The 17,521-nt window shown below is 45.8% G+C and overlaps 2 protein-coding genes across 2 annotated transcripts in view; both read right to left on the reverse strand.

The window, feature by feature from the left end:
* Positions 1–7,650, reverse strand: ube2z (ubiquitin-conjugating enzyme E2Z). Its single transcript, XM_030057789.1, has 7 exons — positions 6,665–7,650; positions 5,611–5,683; positions 4,542–4,729; positions 3,993–4,104; positions 3,445–3,557; positions 2,541–2,631; positions 1–1,843 (listed from the first exon to the last, which is right to left on the reverse strand). Exons 1-7 carry the CDS (start codon positions 7,141–7,143, stop codon positions 1,661–1,663), a joined length of 1,239 nt encoding a protein of 412 aa, XP_029913649.1. The 5' UTR covers positions 7,144–7,650; the 3' UTR covers positions 1–1,660.
* Positions 7,651–11,480: 3,830 nt separating this feature from the next.
* Positions 11,481–17,521, reverse strand: part of LOC115363489 (sodium channel protein type 4 subunit alpha B-like) — a 57,828-nt gene continuing 51,787 nt past the window's right edge. Inside the window, exons 29-31 of the mRNA XM_030057740.1 lie at positions 17,281–17,425; positions 13,846–13,923; positions 11,481–12,158 (exon numbers count right to left, since the gene is read on the reverse strand). Of these exons, the coding sequence (XP_029913600.1) occupies positions 11,919–12,158; positions 13,846–13,923; positions 17,281–17,425 (463 nt within the window). The 3' untranslated portion in view covers positions 11,481–11,918. The remainder of the gene's footprint in view (positions 12,159–13,845; positions 13,924–17,280; positions 17,426–17,521) is intronic.

A 17,521-nucleotide genomic window follows, 5' to 3' on the forward strand; every position in this document is an offset into this window, starting at 1 on the left:
TTCTTTTTTCATTTGTTGTTGCTTTAATTCTCTTCCATAGACAGGAAAATGTAAATCTAATTCTCCAAAAGTCAAAAGTTTTTGCCACCAAATCAAAGCCTGACTCTTTCAGAGCCGAGCTGCAGTGGATAAAAACGGTGAGATATCGCACCGAATCAGTGTGACAAAACGGAATCAACTCAGAAATCACTGCAACAGCTCATATCCTTCCATCATAATGCTCTAAGCCTCACACACACACACACACACACACACACACACACACAGGTCCAGGTGTGCACGAGGTGCCACACAGCGTTTGCTCCTGTTGCCATGACAACAGGAAGCCTACCTGGACGCCTCGTGGGAAGGAGCGTCTGACCGAGAGGAAACCGCTGGTGTGGAAAAAGAGAATGAAGTTTGTTTTTGGGGTGAGATGAAAACGAGAGAGTAAGATAGAGAGAGAGAGAGAGAGAGGGAGGGAGGGAGGGAGAGAGAGAGAGAGAGAGAGAGAGAGAGAGAGAGAGAGAAGGCCAGTTATTTTGTTAACAGATGAGAGGGAACAGGACGGGAGGGGAATAAAGAAAAGAGAGCAGAAAGAAAAGGAGAGAGGTTGTGAAGTCACTGGAGACGTTCACCTCCTGACCTCCTGATTAGCCAATGAGCAGCAGGAAGTGAAACCAGCGAGCACGTCCTACATGTTGTGTTCATGTCAAAGTTCATTTCAGCACAACGAAGGAAAAAAAAAACAGCAAAAAATCAACGTGTATAAAAGATGAATGTCATTCTTGGTCTAACTGCTGCGTCTCTTCATTTTAATAGCGCTAACTGCAAACTGCAAACTGCAAACTCAAAGCCAAGCAGACATTTTGTCATGATAATATACAGGAATCACCGGAATTAGAATCAATAACTGAATGTTTTTTTATTCTTTTTGTGGGATCCCGTGGCTGAGGCTGAGGGTGGCGGCGGGTTCGGCTCGCGGTCCGGTCCGAGGAGACGTCACCTGGAAACGAGGCACCTAACCCAGACCGCCGCGCCAAAACAGGTGTCTGTCCCGTCAAACCGTCCATCGCCGTCCCGCCGTCTTCCTTCCTCCCCTCTTACCAAAAAAGGTTCTTTGCAAAGAGGAGGAAGAGGAAAACACCCAGAGCGACGCTTTAAGAGACGCTCCCACCGTCCCGGCGTCTCTGCAGCTCGAGGTCTCTTCGTCTGTCCGGCCTCTGGAGCTCCGCCAGAGGAGAGCCGCTGGCCTCGCTCGGCTGCCAGATCCAACACGAAGGAGGAAGCTGCTGTCCCTTCCTGTTCTCGTCCACATCCGTGAAACCACAAACCAGAAAAATGTCCACAAGCCACAGTCGCCGGTAAACGTCCCGTCTCACCGGCCGTCTCGCGTGTCGGCGTGAAGCAGGACAGCAGGTCGACGGCTGTGCAGCTGCCAAAGAGCCAAAAACAGACGACGAGAGCCTCGACTTTGTTGCCGGAATTCATCTTTATCTACAAAGCAGCGCCAACAGCCGTCCTCGTCTGTGCGGCTGCTCCTCCGCCACGTCCAGGGGACAAACAAACCACTGAAACCAAAGCAAACAAACAAACAAACAAACAAAAAGCTCCTCCCTCTGTCCGTCCACGCCGCGCCGCGCCCCCGGGCCTGGGTTTGAGTCCGGCGCCGCCCTGCAGGTCAGGGCTGCGAGCTGCCCTGGCTGTCGGGGTCCGTCTCCGAGGAGCTGGTGTCCGAGTCCGAGTCGTCGTCGTTGCGGTCGTCCTCCGCCGGGCTCTTCTCTCGTATCCGCCTGTGGGTGGCGCCGAGGCGAGCCAGCAGGCCCTGGTAGTCGAAACGACCACGCTTCTCGCCGAACGGGTCCTGGTAGGCAGAAAAATACAAGAACATGTGAGGCAAAGAAACAAAGGTTATGGAAAATTTATGAAAAAAATCAAGTCCCTGTTACAGCCAACAAACGTTAGGAAAAAAGTCGTGTTAAGTTTTCCACAAGGCGGCTAAATATTTGGCTAAATTTTGGCTGTCGTGTGTGTTTCCAGCAGGGTCCCTTGACCTCTGACCTCCAGCTGTGTGAATGAAAATGGGTTCTCTCCCCTTTGCAGACACGCCCACCTTCTGCTAATCCCATGCAGTTTGGGCCCCAAAGCCTGCAGTCCACATGTGTTCTTGTGGCCTGTTGTAAAATGGTGTGTGTGTGCAGACTGGGGCCTAAACAGTCTTGGAGCTGCATCAGTTGGCTTTGACTGGAAAGCTGAGACTCTTGTGGATTCAATGAGCCACATTTGATTCCTGTGTGATGATGTTGGCCCCCATAGCAGCCATTTCACTGCAGGCAGAGACTTTTGTCCAACTGGACGTCGCTGGAGAACATGACCTCTAGTGACCTCTAGCGACAGTCAGGCTCTGCTGGACCAGGAAGACACCATGTGCCAAAGAGCCGCGTGATTTTAAGTTGAGTCATTATTAGGTTCAGAAATGGTGCGCCTGGCCCGTCTCAGGTCACAGACACAGAGAAGGACACACAGGTAAACGCAGGTGAGATGAAGAGGAAGCCGCTCACCTGCATGTTCTGGCCCTGCAGGTGCAGCCTCTCCTTGCAGACTCCCTCGTAGAAATCGTAATACTCCAGGAAGGACTTCTCCATCACACTCCTGCAAAACACACACAGCTGTGGCATCGCAGCGAACAGGAGGAGGGGGGGGGGATTCACAGAGAGGAAGAGGAAGAGGAGGAAGAGGAGGAGGAGGAGGAGAGGAGAGGAGAGAGCAGCCTGGCTCCAGACCCGCCAATCACACCGGCACGAATCCAATTTCACCAGGGAGACCGCTTTTAAAATTTTATTACACCTTCTCAACAAAATTCACTTTGTAGTTTTCATTTTGATTTTAATTATTACTATCATTATTATTATTATTATTATTATCATTATTATTTATTTTCATTTTGGGGGAATTTTTTGGCTATTTTCTAGTATTTTTTTACTGTAGTAATTTAATGTTTGTTTAATTATTTTAGCTATTTATTTTTTTCACTAGTTTTGATCATTTTTGTTGGTAACGGCTCAGCTAATTTTCTAATATGTCTGATATTACTTACTGAGTTTTTGCAATTTTTTGCTACTTTTTTTAAAGCAGATTTTTGGTGTAATTTTCTTATAGTTTTTTTTTTTTTTTTTTTTTTTTTTAATTAAACTAATTTCTTGCCTATTTTGGGTCGTTCCTTGCTAGTCTACAGGGTTCTTATGAGATTTCTTGTGTTGCCACGTCGACTAAAACCGCCTCGCCGGTGGTGGCTGGCGACCGGTTAGCGGGGTTCGGATCCCCTCCGCCCGCAGAATTCGGCGAACGCGAGTGGAACCTCAGACGGAGAGAAAGGAGGGGAACATCAGGCCAGAGGACAGAGGGGGGGTGGGGGGTCAGGTTGGGTCGGGTTGGGGGGGTGGGGGGTGTGGGGTCGGGTCTCACCACAGAGCCTCGGGACAGGGCACTTTGCCCTCCAGCATGTCGCACACGGCCACCCGCATGGTCTCATGGCGGATGCACTCGTTGTAGTTCTTGCTGTCCCCCGGGTGGCGCTCCTGAGAACCAATCAAGCACACTTTGGTCAAACAGACACATGGAACACAAAACGCTTCACACAATAAAACAATAAAAACTAAAAAAAAAAAAAAACAATAATCAACAACACAACACGACCAGACCGAAAAAAACATGAATAAAATATAAACAAACGACTAAACTTCAGTTAGAAACCAGGAGGAGCCGAGTCCTGGACCACAGTGACACCAGGCCGCCTCACCGTGTGGTTCCCTCTGGTTCTAGGGAGAATTTAAAAAAGCCACTGCCAGAACACCTCAGGGTTCTGCAGGGTTCTACAGGGTTCTTTCACAGGCTAAAAGCAAATCTGATGAATCACGTCGGAGCGAGTCCATTAAGAGCTTAACATCTGACACTAACTGTTGCTTCCACAGACTGACACACACACACACACACACACACACACACACAGGTACCTGTTCGAAGCCAGGCTCGTTGTGGTACGGGTTCTCCGTCATGAGAGACTGGATGGAGATGAGGACAGAGGAGATGCTCTGAGCCGGACTCCACGCTGGGCCCGTCCAAGTCCTGCACACACACACACACACACACACACACAGCTTGATCTTGTTTGTGTCTTACACTGAAAGATGAAAAGGTCTTGGGAGGGTGAGGGTGAGTGTGAGGTCAAAGGTCACCGTCAGGCTGCAGGGTTTCAGTCACGGTGAAAATGAGGCCTAAGACTTTCACATGATTTGTTTTTTTGACACAGTTCAGTCTCATCACATCTGCCAGTTTGTCTTCCTTCGTAAGGACGTTTTTATGTCAGGTAATTCTATTGATTATCTTATTGTTTTTTTAATTATTGATGCTCTATTGATTGGAAATCTCTCACAACTGTCAGCAACGATGTCGACAGAAGAGCTTTCTTGACAAGTCTGGTCTAATTCTTCCAACAAAACAAACAAAAAGACAAACCAAAAAGACACCAATTCATCCTCCAGGGTTTTCCTGGCCCGACTCACCCCAGGATGCTGAGGCAGACTTTGCCGTTGCGGTAGAAGTTGGGGTTGAAGCGGACGGTGTTGTGTCCCGTGGTGATGAGCTTGACCCGCGGCGGGTGGATGGGATAGTCGGGGGGGCAGCGGAACAGGAAGAGGAAGAAGCCGCCCTCGTACGGCGTGTCGAACGGCCCCGTGATCAGAGCGTGGATCTGCGGGGAGCCGAGGAACAACAGAACAACAGAACAACAAACAGCCTCGTGAAACTTCACAGCCACAAACGGCAGGGCGATTCAAGAAACTACAAACCACAAGAAATCACACAATCAAATCCCAAAAGTTACAGAATCACAACACAGATCAAACTGGCACTCAGGTATCATGACAGTATTGTACCAGGAGATCAACATATCAGCTCTATAAAGCTCTGCTGTGATTGGCTGGAAACTGCAGGGAACCGGTTCTGTTGTTCCTGCTGGGCGAGCAGGAACAAAGTCCAAGAGCCTGAACAAAACAGAGGCGGTGTGGACGCCGCAGAGACTCTACATGCACTCCTGTGATGTTACACACCGTAAAACAGGTGTTCACTCATTTCACTGTTTTTGGTATCAAACCGTGTGGATGAAGTTCAACTTTTCGGTTACGAGAAAATTCGGATTTGAGCGGGAGAACCATCCGGTCATGTCCGCATCACAACCTGGAACGTTCTGGTTGTTTCTGGGGACACGGCCGCAGTGAACGTTTAATTTGCACTCTGTCAAATCCATTTTGTTGAGTTTTCCAAACGTTTTCCATCACTTCATGGAAAAGGGGGCTTCAGAAAGAAAAGCAGCACCTGACTACAAAGTGGAGCCTGGATTAGGAAGTCAGACAGATTAACGGTGGGGAAAAAGGCCGGGATGAACACTGTGGTCACACTGATTTGACTCTGTAAAACAAAACCTGAATGTTAAGTTTAGGTGTCGTGTCTGGTGCCTGTTAGTAAAATCTTCTTTAGATGCTGGGCGGCGTTTTTAAAGTTATCTGGCTGACTTGGCTGCTCGATCAGCAGAGAGACACCTGAGCCGGGTTGTCAGCAGGGGGAACGTCCTACCTTGGTCATGTCTTGAGGATCAGGAACGACAAACATCCCCGGTGGTGGTTCCTTGTAGATGGACATGATGTCCCTGCAGGGAGAGAGAGAGACGAGGAAGACGAGCACACAGTTACTACAAACAGCCAAACCTCCTGAAAACTGTGGATGATGTGAGATTCAGTCACACTGGAAGGAAGAAAACAGCAAAATAAACAAACACACCTGCCACTCACGTTGACACTCATAATCAATACTCATAATCAGTATAAGAACGTGGGAGAATCACAAAAAGCCTTGTCACATCATTCCAGGACTTTTCCCACGTTCCATGTTTAACTAAACTTTCAAACGCTGGAAATTACTCCTAAATCTAAATCTGGACAATTAGCTTTCTCTATAAAGCACTGTCAGCTCTGGAACACATCACTGACAGACATCAAATTAATTCCAGTCCAGATATAAATCAATCTTTTACAACAAAAGTTTTAGGTGCTGGCTGCAAGCAAACCGGAGCTGTACCCGTTTTTAGCCACCAAACTCTTCACACCCACGCTCTATTTGAAAATCAATATATTTCGTTATGTCAGTTTTAATTTATTTTCATATCAAAAATGTATTATGATTGTGAAATCTGTATATTTTTTAATTACACGGTAACGTGTAAAAGCCAAAATAGGCATAAGAGCTGAAAGCCTCTGTGCAGCAAATCAGGTTTATACTCTGAACTGAAATTATGTCACACCGCATCCGCCCTATCAAATCAAATTAAATTACTAATAAAGCTTGTGGCAGCACGGAGGAGCAGCGGTGACGCCACAGGCAAACCCCCGGCCTCGGAAACTGTCGGAAAATGTCTGGGAGTGACTGTCTGCTAAATTAGGCAATATTTCAGTTTCCCTGAACTTCCGCTCTCTGGAAAAGTCGCAAACTGCGGCCTGTGAAACTTTTACTTTCGTTTCAATGGCCTGAAATTCTAGGCCTCGACTTACCTGGAAACACACACCTGACACGACACACACCGTGTTTCACAGCCCAAGGTGTACATGTCAGTGTTCCTGCGGTATTTGTTTACCTCTTGATCCTCAGTATGCACTGCTGGGACGCCTTCTCGTTGTCCCAGTCGGTGCTGAGGGTCGGGTCCCAGGACGTGGCGTGGATCTGGGACAGGAGGCCCGCTCCTGCCACCCCGCCCACCCCCAGCCCGACGCCCGGCGGGAGCGGCGACGAGGCGTGCACGGTGGGAGAGACGGCGACCACCGGCGAGGAGCCCGGGGTGAAGCTGCTCCCGAACCCGGCCGGAGGGGCCATGACGGCGGACATGGGGGCCGCCACCACCGCGGAGAGGCCACTCTGTGCGGCCGCGGCGGGAGGAGGAGAGGCCGGGCTGGAGCTGGAGCCCGAGCCGGAGTAAGCCCCGCTGGCTGCCGCTGGGTGTCCGCCCGGCAGAGAGCTGGCCAGCGGCGGCGGCAGCAGCGACGCCCCGCCGCCCGGCCCCGTGACGCCTGACCCAAGGGCACCGCCGTCCGGCTGCTCTCCGAAACTGTCCGCCATGGTTTCAACGAGCTAGCTAGCTACAGTTAGCCTGCCTGCTGGGGTTCACTAGCGAGTAAAGCTGGGTGTTAGCTGCATTGACAGCTCGGAGGAAAGTCACCGCGGCTTGGAGTGTTGTCAGGCCGGCTCAGAGAGTCGTGCGGCGGGGAGGAGGCGAGGACAGAGGCGAGGCCAGACGCGGAGAACCAGCACACTTCCCTTCCCACGACATGACGGCTAGTGTCGTTAGCTGCTGCGCCTCTCCCCCCGGGCCTCCTAAAAGTATGTAACCGCCGGAGAAAGCACCTCGCTGGGCCGGCGGCGGCTCGTCACACGGCGACCCGGCGGTCGTTACCGGTTTAAACGGGTATAAATACAGAGAGCGTTGTTTTGGAGCAGCCGCGGCGCTGGCAGGCACTCACACGGAACACAACGCAACTTCAGCTCCGAGCCTCCCGTCAAGCTGGACCCGGCAGCACCCGCAGCTTCCGGCGCCGCCTTTCAAAATAAACGTCGTGGCGCAGTAAACGGAAGTGCTCAAGGCAACGTGAAAATACGGAACTGCGAGTCAGGGTTGTTGATTTTTAAATACTGCGTTCAGACACCTGTCACAAACATTTACATTAAAGTGAGAACTTAATGATTATGAGTAATGGATAATGAGTAGTATGAGTAGGCTATACATCGATGCACACTGTTTTTTTTTTGTTTGTTTGTTTTTTTGCACATTATTTTTTGCACATTGGGTACGTAGATCTTTAGATCTCGAGTGTCATCTTTTATTCTTTATTTTTGATTTACTTAATCTTGTACTCTGTGGATACTGCTGAAAACTGTGAATTTCCTTCGGGATGAAGAAAGTATCTATCTATCTATCTATCTATCTATCTATCTAATACTCAAAAAAGAAAAGTGAATTTTTTTGCTTCTCTCAAAAATTGGATTGTGTGACAGCAGCAAGGGCACAAATCCGACTCCACTTCTTGGGGTGGGGGTGGGGGGTGGGGGTCAAGTCCTCAATTTCTCAAGAGAGGGGTTTACGCCAACATTAACCAATGTACAATATAGAATGCACATGCTGGAATAGTCACACGCTATAACTACATTACACCAGGGTTACTCAACCCGGGACCCGGGGGCCACATGCGGCCCGTTCCTCATTTTTATGCGGTCCGCCACTGTCAGGCCTACATAATAAAAATATTATTGTTCTATCTAATTATTGACTCTCAGTCTGTGGACAATTCATTTCTATCACTAACCACAAGAGGGCGATATTGCATAGGCTATTGCGCTGATGTCATGAACCTGTTGAACACCGGTCGCGGTGTGTCGGGAGGCGCCACACCTCTTCCCGACACATTTCAAAAATCAGAAGAACCTTGTTCCTCGACCTTCTAACTCACGCTTTGAATTTCTGCCATACAGCCTAGATTATTGGCACAGGCCTCAGTCAAGCCGCTCTGAATCCTTTACAGCTGGTTCAGATTATTAACTAGAACGAGCCGCAGGTCCCTCATCACATAGGCCTAGATAAAATTCAGGATAAACTGTGAGATTCGATTGATTACAAATATAAAGCAGTGCATGACCCAGTACCACCGCTGACCTCCTTATTGCCCCCCTTATTGTCTCAGCTTTGTTTCCATCCCTCTCTCAAAATACTAAAGGTCACCGCACTTTCTCGGCTGCAGCCCGCACCTTCTGGAACAATCCTCCACAACCTCCTCGTCTTTCTGACTCCCTGGACGCTTTCAAGTGGCTTCTCAAGACGCATTTTTCATTCCACGAGCCTTCCACGAGATTTCTGTTGAGGATCTTTGGAAAGTCTTATATTATAGTGTGTGTGTGTGTGTGTGTGTGTGTGTGTGTGTGTGTGTGAGAGAGAGAGAGAGAGCGAGAGAGCGAGAGAGAGAGAGAGAGAGAGCGTGTATGAGTGTTTCTTACCTCCATGCCGTGCAGCGAGTTCCTCTCCCAGGTGAGGATTTGAGGATTTCCAGCGGAGGCAGAGGTGGAACGTATCAGAGAACATCACAAACAATATAATTCAACTGATCAGCCTATTAAAGAACATGGCCCGTGCCTTTTCCCTAAAAAAAAAAAAAAAAAAAAAAAAAAAAAAAAAAAAAAAAAAACTCTGCTCCTCATTTGGAGCTTGGCGAAAAAATACAAAATGTAAACCCCTTGTAAATAAACCAGATATTGACCTACTGACCCAAACGCGTGTGTGTGTGTGTGTGTGTTAACAGTCAAATCAGGTGTGTAAAATGTAGCTCCAATTCTCACAGATGGGATGACTGTGTCTTCACCTGCTGACAGGTGTAACCCCTAACCTGTGTGATGCTGCTTCTGCTGGAGCGACCGGCCCTCAGCCCCGCCTCTCTGGGACGGTCCCAGGACAGTGTGGGTTAACCTGCTCTGGAGCCGGGCTCAGTCGGCCCTGCCAAGAGTGAGATATCCCATAATCTAAAATAATCTAAGATGCAGGATTGAAGAGACATTTAGGGCGCAGTGCAGTGTGAAGAGCAGCTAATATGTTGGTTTGCATTAGGCAAGCAAAGCAATGTTTATGTTATATATTTTTTTGCTGAGCTTTTTTAGTTTTTTTCTTTTAATCTTTATTTTTTTAACAGAGGGATGTGATTTTGTCAGGACGGGGCTCTGCTGCTTCTCCAACACATGGTATGTGTTTCCTGCATGTCGACTGTTCGATAGTGAGATTTTTTTTTTTAATCGTACATTTAGTGATCTATTCGTTGGATCTATTCGAGAAAAATAAAGATTAAATTTGGTATAAAGATGAAAGATTTTGGTCCTGATTAAATAAGAAACACTTCAGCTAAAAATTAAGAAAAACTTGAGAAATGAACACAGATCATCTGAGTTAAAGGTAAAAATACAGTATCTATCTATCTATCTATCTATCTGTCTATCTGTCTGTCTGTCTGTATTTTTTTTATATCTGCCGCTGAAAACCCTCAGTCTCATTTTCTCTCAAAGGAAGACACATTTTTCCTTTTATTATTTGGGAATGTTTGTCTTTTATTTTTGATCTTTTGCTTCTTTACAGGAAAAAGGCAAATACAAATGTAGCCTACATCGTAAGTCAAAAAAACTGTTTTCGTATTTTAAAAAGCTTTAAAAATGAGAGGGCGTTGATCAAAGAGCAAAACCATCGATCACGTGGCTTCAGCGAAGGCAAAACGGACAAACGTCACGGCCGACGCCCTCCATGCAGATGTGAACCCGCCGGTCTGAGGGCGAGCTGTAAAGGTTCGGGTGATCTTTGGGGTAGGTTGAGGGTTAAGGCAGATGCGGTGCAGGTCATGGCCTTCCTGACTGTGACTGTGTAAACTCTGAGCTACACGTCCCGTCCTGCCTCTGACACAACAAGGATCTGTAGGCTTAGTGGTCCCTTGTCTAATGATTCGTTATCAATAACCTTGTCTACAGTGACATGTTAGTAATAACCGGGTCTACAGTGACATGTTATTAATAATTAGTGTAAGTAAGGCTATGTCATGGTTAGGATTAGTGAGTAAAACATGAAAGATCCACAGACGATTCCCCGCTCAGGACGTCCTGACGGTCAGGAGCCTGTCGAGGCCACAGGGAAACTTCCTCTGAGGGTTAAAATATCAAAGAGGTTATGGTTTCCCCAAAAGGAGAAGTTGCTCCCTGGACAGGAAACGGGTTGCTCTACAGGTTAGTTTCCATAGTAACAGGTAGAAAAAAAATTATATGTAGGCTAGAGCATAAATGCCAAATTGTAATGCCTGTTTACTTGCTGAATAACTTCCTGGTAGAAAACCATTACATCGTGCACATTTGATTTCAATGACGCGTTTGTGTAAAAACTGGAGAAAGGGCTTAGGCTTTTCCTATTTCCACCAGAGAAGAGAAAACGTGCGCTGTGAACTCGCAGTTAGCCCGACAGGCACTAGATGGTGCTGTTTGACTTATGAAAGATGCTGGCTAATGAATACAAAAACACAAAATAATAGTAATCATAAGGATCATGCTTGTCATCAAATCAGACACATCAGATTTCCAGAGCCTCGTGTTTATCTGTGAATCTTTACGATCAGGGCCGATTCACAACCACAGAAATAATTAATGGCCCTTTTCCACCAGTACCTACTCGGCTCGACTCAGCTCGACTCTACTCGTTTTGTAAGGTTTTCCATTAGGTGGTAGTACCTGGTACCAGTTACTATTTTAGTACCTACTCAGCCGGGGTTCCAAGTGAGCTGAGTCGAGCTGAAAATGTGACGTAAACGGAGTACAGGCCACTGATTGGACAGGGAGCGACGTCACGAGAGGGACTCCTTCACAAAAACCAAACCCGGCGTTTAAAAAAACCCCAAAAAAAAAACAGCAACAGCGACCGTGTGAATTGATCATAGCTTAAGTTGGCAAAATTGGAAAATGGCATGCAAACCAGTACAGTGGTCAAATGAAGAGGTGGAGACTTTTCTGTGCTTGGTGGCGGGGCCGCGTTGCTATGACGACTCCACCCACGATGAGATAGTACTCAATTGTAATGGAAAACCACTGCATCCAAGTCTAGTCGGGTAGAGTCGAGCTGAGTAGAGCCGAGTAGGTGCTAATGGAAAATCACCATAAATGTCCTGATCTCACAAGCCTCTGCAAATCAAATGAACGGACAGTTTTCTACCAGGAAGTGACTGTGGTTGTTGTTAGTGATGTTGTGGTGATTCGGTCTGTTGGAGGCGCCTCCTGTGGAGCAGTCGACCACCTGCAGCTCCTCGCGGCTGCCGCCTGTCGCCGTGCGTTCAGGCGATGGACTGCTCCTCCGCCGGCGGGAGGCTTGGGGCGCCGCTGCCGGGGGAGGAGTGGAGGAGAACCGCAGCGACAGGGAGCTTCTCGCCTTCTTCTGCAGGAACGTCTCCAGGTTCCTCCTTGCCCTGCTTCCTCGGTTCCTCTCGGTGTTTCTTGTACGCTCTCTGGATGACGCTTGCCGCCACTTCCTGCTGTTTCTTGCGCCGGGTGCTGCTGACTGGTTCATACGACACCTGTGCAGAGTAACAGTAATTTATTATTCGATTAAACAGTGTTAAAACAACAGCCATGTTTCCATCTAACTGTCAAGCTAAGAGGGAATAACCGAGGCAGCGCAGAGCGTAGTTTTGTCAGAAGGTGGCGGTATTGGCTACATTCAGTATTGAGGAGTAACTAGTTACATGTAACTAAATTACAAATTCATGTAATTGTAATCTGTTACTGTGGGTCAAGACCAAACGTGAGGCAACTTCTTATCATGGCACGATTACCAAGTCGAGACAAAGACGCAAATTACACAACTTTCCGCCTCAGTTGAAATGTTTCAAAATGGCGGCTGTATCTGTGAGACTCCTTGACATGAATGAAATTACAGTTTCTAATCAAAATGTTGGTGATGTTACATCTGAATATATTCTCTCAGTAGAAAAACTTCTATTCAGAATATAACATTCGTTGTGTTGCTTTGCATCTTTTCTCTGTGCAGGAACGTCTTCCTCTGCAGATTTCCAGACAACAAAGCCTTTGGGACAAATTTGAAAGCTAAAGCATCATGGGTAGGAGCGTCCCAACATCCAGACTCCATTCATTTGAGCCTTGTTTCTGATTGGCTCTCTTGCTGAATTTGCACCGCCTCTCTCTCTCGTCTGCCAATCAGATCAAAGTGCGTGGCTCCAGGCAGCCGGTCTGACAACGTCAAGACGGTTTGTTGTTTGTGTGTTGAGTTCTACTTTCTTTATTGTCCAGTTTAAAACATTTGTTAAAAAAGTAATTAAATGTAATAAGTTACTTTACATTGATGAAGTAATTAAAATAGCTACATTATTTATTATTAGTTCACAGGGCAACTAATAATCTGTGACCTGTTGCATTTCAAAAGAAACCTTCCTAACACTGGCAACGTGCCAGAAATAAACAGAGAGGAAGAAGTAGAAACCAAACCAGTTGCCTCGGCCGTCTATGAGAGAAAACTGTGTCAAAACCATGAAATAAAACTGTTTATATCGATAAATATTGCACCTTAGATTGTCAAGGGGGACCAACTTCGTTTTTTAAGCTCAATATCGTCATGAGGATTGGCCCCATATTACACTATGCAGCACTTTGGACCAAACTCGACTACTCTAAGTTTTTTTTTTTTTTTTTTTTTTTTTTTGGCATTTTTCGCTCTGGTCAGAAGAAAGAAAGAAGCAAACATGTAAAGATCATGAACAAAAGCAACCAGGCAGTCGCCGCTACCCGATGAAACACAAATAAAGACATTAACAGTAACATGCTAAACATTAAATGAGGTGTAAACAGTTTTGGAAAAGTTTGAAATGTTTGAAATATTGTGTGCATATATGGTGAAATGTTAAGGAAGTCATTGTATATTTCACATATTAATATATAACATTAAATCATAATAAATAACAGTAAAACACAGGAAACTGGAACCAAACAGAATTTTTTTCCCACTGATGTCACAGTTAAGTGTTTAGTTTTTAAAAATATATTCACTAAGGTTTTTAAGAACAACAAGGTCTTTAACTTGATGCAGAAAATGTTTTTGGGGAGTCTGATCTGGACTTTATCTGGGCAAATGACAGCAGAATATGTCATGTGAACAAATCCTCATGGAGATTCTTGACAGTGGAAAAACCCTTCAGCACTGGTGATCAGACAGGACAGAACAGGAAGGAACAGAGGAGAACAGGAAACCTTGGAGGGGTTGTTGGCCATGAACCTCTCCTTCACACTGGCTTTGAGGTCATCCATCTCCCCCGAGTCGCCCAGCACCTACACAGAAACGTATGAGGTGATGTGATGGGATGTGACATAATGAGATCTGACATGATGTGGGGTAACATTATATGACATGCTGTGATGTGATGTGATTTCCCATGGTGTCCCTCAGGGTTCAGATCTTGGACCACTGCTGTTCATCATGTACATTCTCCCACTCTGAGAAATAATCTGTCAACATGGCCTCAACTTCCATTGCTGACGACACACAACTATACATAAACCTACAGTTTTGGACGCTGTTAAGACTTTATGAAGCGGATTTGCTCTTGCATTCGTAGCTAACTGTGGGACGTCAACAGGGGCGGACTGGGACAAAAAATCGGCCCGGGCATTTTGGACCAGATCGGCCCACCACATTCGATAACGCACACCTTTCCAGTCTTTTTGCTCTCTTAAATGTGTATACCAACTGTGCAACTCTTTAAAACCATAATGCCATGCAATTAGTTAGCTGTCATCAGCAGTGTTGGGCACACTACTTTGAAAAAGTAATTAATTATAGTTACTAGTTACTTCTACTAAAAAGTAACTGAGTTAGTAACTGAGTTACATCATTGTCAAAGTGATTAATTACCAGGAAAAGTAACTATTACGTTACTTTTTAAAAAATTGTTCAAATATGTCAAATTACTTGGCTACCCCAGTCATACTGGCGTATAGTACTATAGTGGAACAATAAAATACAATAGATGAATTGGAACTTTTTTATTCTATTGAACAAGCCAAAACTGGCCAACGCCTTTTGGGCACCTATTTCAGATCAGTAAGTGTAGGTGCCTATCAACATGAAAGGAGAATGAGCCCAAACTGCACATAGGAAGGTCATGGCGACAAACAAAGTATACCACACAAATCCTTGTTTAAATCTGAATCTGAAAACAAAAAACAAACAAGGCAAAATAATAATAACAATAATAATAATGATAACAATAATTTAGCACCTGGGTTACAAAACAAACTCACAAAAAACAGTACAGAAATGAAAATTACAGAAACCCTAAATGCTACTTTGTGTGTCATCTAGCCAATGACAGGCAGAATAATAAGAATCACTTCATTGTCATGGTTAACAACAAAGTGAAGTAATAAAGTCGTAATGCCGTCTTGTCCGGGTGGGGAATTGAACCCTTGATCTCCTGCATTGCAGATGGAGGCACTATCTGCTCTGCCATTGGGGATTACGTCTCCTTTTGGTGTTTGGGCTCATTCTTCATTCATGTTGATAAATTACGACAAACTCCGACAGTGAAAAAGTCCGATCAGTTTGAAAATTGACAGCCGCTTTTTTTTCTCGCAGTTTCTCTGTACCACCTTTGCGTTTTCTTTCCATCTCAGTAGATCCTATGAGATAACGTTCGACCGGCGTTGCACTGCACACCGGCGCACCGAGCCAAAGGCTTGTGATATGATTGGGCCAGCCCCGTGTCAGTGAAGAAAAATAACCAATGGGCCGCAGAGCAGCATGTCTCAAGGGCTGGCCCGGTGGTTAGTAAACAAACTCTTGCAATGACTATTTGCCAAAATCATTACGTAGGCAGAACCAAACTACGCAAAAACTACGTTTAGCAATGTGATTGGGCCAGCCCAGTGTCAATCGGGCCGCTGAATTACTGGTTGTATGGGCCGGTCAGCTATTTAAATAATATCGGTAATAAAAAAAAAAAAAAAAAAAAAAAGTGACGGGGGACTGCCGGCCCACGTAGCACATCGGCCCACCGGGCAAATGCCCGGTGTGCCCGATGGCCAGTCCACCCATGGACGTCAACAAACCGCTGCAGTGACTTCTCAAGCCTAGTTTATGCTCTCATGTACACGTAGCTTACAGAGGGTTTGCGTAGCAAATGCGTCCCTTGCGGGCCCTCTGCGACCGACGCAGAGACGTGCTCCACACATCCCAAAAATTTTAACTACGGGTTGGAACTACGCAAACCCAATGCAGACCACAAGAGCTTTGATTGGTCCGCCGAATTACATCAATTCGCTTCCTGCTGTAGCACCACAGCAGCGCCATTTTTAAAAGAACTTTTGTTGTGATCGGATCTCAACTCATCGATTTTAATTTTGGATTGAAAAAAAGACGTCCAGATGCCCGTAGACATAACTGGGTCTATGTATATCTATAAAAAAAAAAAAAACGCCGCCTACCGTGCCAATGCCTACCGGGAATTGCAAAGTGTACTAGACCGGCAGGACGCAGAAGCATGATAGGCACACACCATCTGCGGAGCAACTGCGTGCATGTTGCGTCTGGTGTCTGCAGAACCATAATTCAGCCTTCAGCCTCTCTGCACAAGCTCACATCCACAAGATCCATGTTTTCTCATGTGGACAGAGAGATTTTTTTTTTTTTTTTTAAATTTAAATAATGTTGCTTTTTCAAAAAATCTGTCTCTATGTGGACATGGTTTTAGTTAGCTGCTGCAGAGGTTTGCTGCTGTAACGTCTTTTTGACACTGACTGTCAGCAACTGAACAGACTTCTCTCTGTGCATGCAGCTAGCTTACTTACATCAGCCTGCAAGGCTTTCTCTGGTGACAGGCATTCATTTGAAATGCACAGGTACAGTGATGAGGTGGCAGTTTGATAACTTGTCTGACATTTAAAAATAAAGGACCACACAAAGCTTTAATTGACCAATCAGAATCCAGTATTCAACATAACCATCTAATAGGAGATGATGTAATGTGATGTGATATGATATGAGATGATCAAAGTAATATACATCAGAAATCAACAGCAAAAAAAAGTTACTAAGTGGTTAAAACAGGAGTGAGAATGGCAGCCAATAATGTGCAGGTCACTGTGCATGATGGGATTCATCAGCACAGGTGGAAAACAGCTGCACATTTTGGCTGCTTTAATTAAAGTCATGCCACAGATCAGGGATCAGCCACCACCTCCTGATTTACTGTGTAAAATGTAAACATAGCCAAATATCACCGACTGAATACAACCACATTATTTACTTATGTACAACTTCAGACAACTGACAAAATACCAGAAACAGGTTTTACTGTGAAGTATTGGGGAACCCCTGCTGATTCTCATTCCTAGTTGTAACCTCTTCAGATCTGATCTTTAAACCTATTATACCATCTTTAGATCTGCTGTCACCAATTTAGATCTTTTGTTACCTCTTAAGATCTGTTGTAGCCTGTTTAGATCTACTTCAGATCTTTTCTAACCTCTTTAAATCTATTGTAACCTCCTTAGATCTGTTTTAACCACTTGAGATCTTTGTAACCTTTTTAGATCAGCTTTAACATTATTATAACATCTTCAGATGATCACTTTAGAGCTGATATAACCCCTTTAGATCAGGTGTAATCTCTTTAGATCTGTTGTTACCTCACTGGTCAGGGCCAGCAGGATGTCCAGACAGTGGATTCTGTCTCCAGACATCAGGGGCAGATCCATGTTCATCAGTTTAACGGCGTTGGGTTTAGGAATCCTCAGAGGATCCAGCAGGGTGTCACAGAAATCTGACAGCGCACTGCAAATCAGAAACGAATGGAATTAGACAGTCAGAGTGCATTTATACCCCAGCAGGGGCTGGAAAAATAGCTCACAGTAGAGTAGAGTACCTCAT

This window comes from Myripristis murdjan, chromosome 8, assembly GCF_902150065.1.
Source record: "Myripristis murdjan chromosome 8, fMyrMur1.1, whole genome shotgun sequence".
In the NCBI taxonomy this organism is placed as follows: domain Eukaryota; kingdom Metazoa; phylum Chordata; class Actinopteri; order Holocentriformes; family Holocentridae; genus Myripristis; species Myripristis murdjan.